General features: G+C 32.4%; 1 protein-coding gene across 2 annotated transcripts; it reads left to right on the top strand.

The window, feature by feature from the left end:
- The first annotated feature begins 472 nt into the window (after positions 1-472).
- otud6b (OTU deubiquitinase 6B) lies at positions 473-6,646 on the top strand. 2 transcript variants are annotated; one of them, NM_200225.1, is given in 7 exon segments: positions 498-735; positions 2,509-2,648; positions 2,750-2,854; positions 3,205-3,517; positions 5,893-5,954; positions 6,052-6,158; positions 6,254-6,646. In NM_200225.1, coding segments are annotated over 7 exon segments (882 nt in total). In that variant the 5' UTR covers positions 498-665; the 3' UTR covers positions 6,339-6,646.
- The last annotated feature ends 307 nt before the right edge of the window (positions 6,647-6,953 follow it).

Raw genomic sequence — 6,953 nt, 5'->3', positions numbered from 1 at the left:
CAGACATTATAAGTACAAGTGTGTCGATAAATCGTAAGCGCTGTACATTTTCGATTAGCTGAGTCTGGCAGTGTTGCCAGATCTCGCTGTGGAAACGAACAGAAAGTGGAAATACTGCTCGTTTTTTAGTTCAGTATGACCAAACTGTCAAACTAAAAAAAAATACACCATTACTTAATAACTGCAATCCACAACGATCTACTTACAAAAAGATAATATATGAAAGAAGTCGCGCTAAATATGCTCATAAAAAATGGTGATGGCTACCCTCTTGACGCTTGAAAATTATTTCAAAATAATTACACTTGTTTATAATTTGCTTTAAATAAATCAAGCAAGATAGTTTTTAAGACACTGTATAAATACAATTTTATTTTATATTAGTATTTTGTAAATGACTAGATATTGCTTTATGTCAAAGTATCAAAGAGAAAACTACCCCGGTTTCTAGACCTCTATTTTGAAATGTCTTATTCCCGGATGTCTGTGCTCCCATTGAATCCATGCGTATGTTTATCATGACTGATTATTATGATCTGAACTGATTATTACGTGCTAAAGCTATTGTAAATCTTGTTGAGCGATAAGTTAAAATATCAGTGAATGGTGTATTTGGCGTTTAGCTTTATTTGCGCTGTTGTTCAGAATATATATCACATTTAGTCATGGAGGAAGTGGAGACAGCAGAGGAGCAGTTAGCCAAACAGCATCGCAAGGAAAAGAAAGACCTGCAAGGTAAGAGTTTTTATAAGTCACTTTTATATGTAGAATTAAATATTTATTAGACAGAGATTTCCCTGCAGAGGATTTAATAAGCGTTAAGCACTGCAGGCGAATAGGCTAATAATTCCCCTGTTGATTGATCACATTAGGATTTGCAATGATATTCTCTTTTACAAGTTTTATAAAATGTTTAAATATGCTAATGGAGACTTATTTAATTAAATATGCGCTCATATATGAACTCGGGTAAAAAAGTTTACAATTATTTTTGTCTTTGTCATTGCATAATTCAGAAAATATGCTAACAGTCAAAAAATCATGTTTTAGTTAAAAAAAATGTTTTATAAAATTACTAGGCAAGGCAAATTATTTATGACAATAGAAACTGTAGTAATAGAATGTGTGTTTTATTGTTTACAAGTGCTACTGGAAATTTATGGCTCAGAAGGAAAAAAATCTATTTAATAAAACAGTCTTTAAAAATATGTATTGTATTTGAAATCTAAGGACACACATGGACAAAGTTTAACAAAAGAATCACTAAAAAGTGTATTTTGTTTTATTTCCGTTAGACTGGGGATATATATATATATATATATATATATATATATATATATATATATATATATATATATATATATATATATATATATATATATATATAAAACTTGTTTCCCTTTTAAGCACATTATATTTTGTTTTGAGAAACATTTTAAATATTTTTGAACAGTAAACATGGCTAAATAAATAATTGACTTCTAATGTTTTTATTTGTTTCAAAAACAGATTTTTTTTTTTACAATTTAAAACAGAATGTTTTTTCTGCTGAAGATACTGCTGTCTTATAAAAAAAAGAACGGTAATGCAGAAAATTTTGAAGGGTTTTAAAAACTTGACTTTTCCAAAACGCGGTATACCTTGAAAACGGTTATCGTCCCATACCGAATTATGATTTATACTTATTATATCATTCTGATATTATACCTTTGCCAAATGCATGCAACCTTCACATACCCGCACACCTCTCAAAAAAATGTACTACACGTTACAACGACATGCAGCACAAGCTTTGTGATTCGTCGATTAGGCGCAGAGAGCTGCGTTTTAGGCAATGTTTGTTTAATTTCAGTTGTTCAGCATTGATGTTTAATAAATAATCAAAGATAGTATATATTGTGTGTTTACTCAATCATAATACTGCAAATTTATTGTACAATACTTGTCTGAACTATGATGGCAAAAAAAAAATTAAATAAATAAATAAATAAATAAATAAATAAAATAATCCTTCATTAATCATAAGCAATTTAAAATATCAATTAATCGAGATTTTGATTTCAGGCCAAAGCGTCCAGCCCTAAAATACTACCATTATTATTTCTAATAATAATAATAATAATAATAATAATAAAAATAGATTTATATTGCGCTTTTATAAGACCCAAAGTTCTTACAAAACATTAAAAAAACAAAGCACAATAAAACAATAAAGAATGCTGTAAAAACACAGCATGAATAAAAAAAAGACATCAGAAGTTAAAAACAGTCCTAAAAAGATGAAATTTAAGTAGCTGCTTAAAACAGTCCAAGGAACCAGCATTCCTAATGTTTGTGGGAAGAGCATTCCAAAGTTTGGGTGCACGGTAAGAGAATGTCCTACCTCCCATAGTTCTGAGTTTACAACGAGGCTGAAACAGCGTAGGACCCAAGACAGAGCATAGAAGGGTTGTTTTATTATTGCTTGGCACAAATCCTCTTCTGTATTTTTATTTTTTTGTACCATAGCAAAAATACAAAGCATGAAAAACGCAGTTCCCAAAAATGACAAGAAGAGGAGGAAACAGCTGACAGAAGACATCGCCAAACTAGAAGCCGAACTCTCTCAAAAACATGAAAATGAGCTCAAACTTCAGAACACTTCTTCAGTAAGTCAAAATAAAAAAACAAATGTTATTAGACATAAAAAACTGGATAGAAACGTTGCAGCCAACAAGATAAATGGCATACATACTTACATTGTTCCAAGGTGGAAGAGGTTTCAGATGCATTGGATTCTATTAGTGTGGCAAATCATGAGGAACAATCTGATCCAAGCAAGCAAAGTCGGACATCCAAAGCCCAGAAGAGGCGGGTGAGTTCATTTTCATTTTAGATACTTAAAGGGATAGTTCACAAAAAAAGAATTGTATTTGTCATCAGTTATACTAACTTTATATCTATATGTTTCTTTCTTCTGTTGAACACTAAGGAAGATATTTTAAGGAATGCTAAAAACTTGTAACCATTGTCTTCCATAGTGTTTGTTTTTCCTACCATGTCAGTCAGTGTTTACAGTTTTTAAGCTTTCTTTTAAACATCTTCTTTCATGTTCAACTGAATAAAGAAACTCATAAATGTTTGGAATCACCTGAGGCAGAGTAAATAGTGAGAGAAATTAGATTTTTAGTTTGTTGTAGGTTGTTAAATGTTGTTGTTGTTCAGGACAAGAAGGCTGCTCTTGAGAAGGAGCGAGAGATGCGGATTGCGGAGGCAGAGGTGGAGAATCTCAGCGGCTCTCGTCATCAGGAGGGTCTAAAGCTGCGTGAGAAGCTGGTGGAGAGACATCTGCAGATTAAGGAGATCTCTTCTGATGGCCACTGTATGTACCGCGCTGTGGAGCATCAGCTGACGGAGAGAGGACTCGCGCTCGGTCTGAAAGAGCTTCGGGATCAAACTGCTCAGTACATGAGGAGCCATGCAGATGACTTCATGCCCTTTCTTACAAACCCTAATACAGTAGATATGTACACTGCAGGTGAGTGCAACGACATAAAGCCACTTTTCCACTGCATACGACGACTGTCGAATTAGGTCAGTCGCACAGAATTTTCAGTTTTGTCGTGCACTATCGAAGAGAAGCTTATTCTTGCAGTGTCCTAAATAAAAGAGTGCAAATGCAAGTGCATTCACCATGGTTGAATGAAGGAATGATTGAATACTAGTAGTTCATAGCCCACTAAATATTTTGAAGGGAATGTGGAGATGGCAATTAAAAATATACAAAATTTTTTAATACTTATTTATGAATAGAAATGTGTTATTTAATATAGACTTTTATAGTTAAGAAGTAACAAAAAATGACTAATAATTCTCATCTGATGCACACAGACCTGATTGGACAACATTGGATTACATCACATCTGGTCGCATACAGTCTAGTGCCAGAAGTTCAAATATTTTAACCGATCCGCAGCTTAAATCGGATCCGAATTGTCCATATTCAGACATGATCAGCACTCAGCCCAGCTCTCAGACTACTCTGCATTTGAAATGAATGAATTCCTGTCTGTCGTTTGTTGTTTGCATTGGAAAGGTGGCTCACGTCATACATTTTACAATGATTCACAGAAGAGATTACAGGCATATTCAGAATCTTTTGATTTTATTAAAGACTTTATTACTCAGTGTAGCCCATAAACAACAGGTTTCATAGCCAGTTTCTGGAGAGCCGCAGCTCTGCGCAGTTTAGTTCCAACCCTAATGAAACGCACCTGGTTAAACAAATTGAGTCCTTCAGGCTTGTTTGAAGCCTTCAAGTGAGTGTTGAAGCAGGAATGGAACTAAACTGTGCAGAGCTGCGGCCCTCCTGGAACATCCAAGTTCATTCTTGTTAACATTAGATAATACATTGTGAGATAACATGAACTAACAATGAACCACTGTATTTTGCTTAACTAACTAACATGAGTAAATACTATAAAAAATGTGTTGTTTACAGTTTTTTCATGTTAGTATGCATTAACTAATACAACCTTATTGTAAAGTGTTATTGTTTACATTTCTCAAAATGGTCTATAATGAGTCTATGAGTCGTGTTTGTACTATTTAATTTAACGTGGACGCCAATATTGGACGTTTTGTATAGTAGCAGCATAATAGTAAAAGTAAAATTCAGAAATAATATATGTCATTACAAATTGAAACAACTGTTTTCTGTTGTACATATTTTCAAAAGTGATTCATTATCCTAGTTAGCCATGGGATGATAACCGTTTTCAAGGTATTCTACGGTGTAAGTATTTTAAAAGAATTTTTTTGTGTGTTTTTAGGACAGCTATCTCCAGCAGAAAAGATACCTTAAGATGTTGTTTTAAATTGTAAAGAAATCCGTGTTTTTGAAACTAATGAAGTCAATGATATTTTGAATTATTTAGCTTGACATGTTTACTGTTCCAAAATATTTTTTAGGTTTCTCAAAAAAAAATATATTGTGTTCAAAAGGGGAAAAAGTTTTTGCTTTTTACTTAGACAATTTAAAAGAACATATTTTTGAGCAGTAATAACAATACCATATAACCGTCATATTTTTATCCAAGGTTATTATACTGTCAGAATCTTTTACCAACCAATGCCTAATCCTAGTATTAAGCTTTTTTTTTTAGAAATCATTCTAATATGTAAAATAATTGAACAATTATAACAATCTGAAAAAGATCTGTTTGATTTAATATTATTTTTGCCAAACAAATGCATTTCCTAAAAATAAATATATATATATATATATATATATATATATATATATATATATATATATATATATATATATATATATATATATATATATATTTTTTTTTTTTTTTTTTTTTTTTTTTTTTTTTAATGATTTGCCATATGATGTTTAACAGAGCAAGGATTTTTTTTCCACAGTATTTCTTATAATAATTTTTGTTCTGGAGAAAGTCTTATTTCTTTTATTTCGGTTAGAATACATTTTTTTTATTTTTATTTTAAGGTCAATATTATTAGCTACTTTAACAGGCATCATAACCACCTAGTTGACCTTTTATCCATAGGTTATCATTATTACATTAATTGCTTATTTAATTGCTCACTATTTATCAGAGTTGTGTCAACATACTCAATACAAGATGTGGGCCAAAAATAATTCTGTTCAAGGAGTGTACCGAAAAGGGTTGAGCAATATTTTTTCGATTCTCTACAGAACAATGACTTGTACCATAACTACTTGCCTATTTAACCTAATTAACCTACTTTAGCCTTTAAATGGCACTTTAAGCTGAATACTATAATAATAATAATAATGATATAGAAGGACACAAATCAAAATGCTTTTTTGTTGAACGAGAGAAATATTTTCTGTTGGTGACTGTGGGTTCATTTCAATTTTAGAGGAGTTTGAGAAATACTGCAGTGATGTTGCAGACACCGCTGCATGGGGCGGACAGTTAGAGGTAAGATTTATCATTTAGATTCATCCAAACAACAAACATTAAAGTGTTGCATATTACAATAGACTATTTCTCTGATTTCTTTTCTTCATACTTTTAGTTGAAAGCCCTTTCCCAGGTCCTCCAGCTACCCATAGAGGTCATCCAGGCAGATTCCCCGTGTATTACTATTGGTGAAGAATACGACAAGCCAAAAATCACACTCATGTAAATAACTGAACTTTTATGTAGTTAAATAACAATAATAATGATAATAATAATAATATTGTACATATAATTTCCTCTGCTTTGTTCTATTTCAGTTATATGCGGCATGCGTATGGACTTGGAGAGCATTACAACTCTGTGGAGCCTCTGAAAGATTTGGCAAACGAGGAAGAGGGCTGACCCGGTCACTGACACGCATTAATTTATGCATCTGTGCATAATTAGCCTGTAGAAATGGGCCGTGTGGAATTGGATTCCATTTTGCTAGGATCTGCAGAATTGAGGTTGTTCGGTCAGATGCTCACTGAAGATCCTGAAATAACCCCCTCTGGTCACTTCAGTTGCAGTGGACAAACTTAATATAACAGAGTTGTTCATGAATAAACTGTGTGCTTTGTGTTCTTATAAAACCACATATCTGCAAGTCATTTGCTCTAAAAGCTGCTGGATCGGGCTCATAGGCCATTGAATAAAAACTTTATCAATAATAAGCTTTTGTTTTTGGGATGTGAAAATGTTATTCTAATGTGCCTACAAATACAGACTGATGTGATAAAATCATGGATGTATTTTAAAGAGTGTATATTGTAAATTACACATAGAGCACCTGACAAAAGTCTTGTCGTCGATTCCAGTTATAAGAGCAACAAATAGTAACTTGACTTCTTGATCATTTGGAAGTGTCAGAAGGTAGATTTCTTGATGAATCATCTGTTGAACTGCATGCCGATCATCACAAATACTGCAAAACACCTATTGGAACCCACATAGACCCAAGATTCTCATAGAAGTCAG

This window comes from Danio rerio, chromosome 19 (assembly GCF_049306965.1).
Source record: "Danio rerio strain Tuebingen ecotype United States chromosome 19, GRCz12tu, whole genome shotgun sequence".
Taxonomy (NCBI): domain Eukaryota; kingdom Metazoa; phylum Chordata; class Actinopteri; order Cypriniformes; family Danionidae; genus Danio; species Danio rerio.
This window is presented reverse-complemented; position numbering and strand designations above follow the sequence as displayed.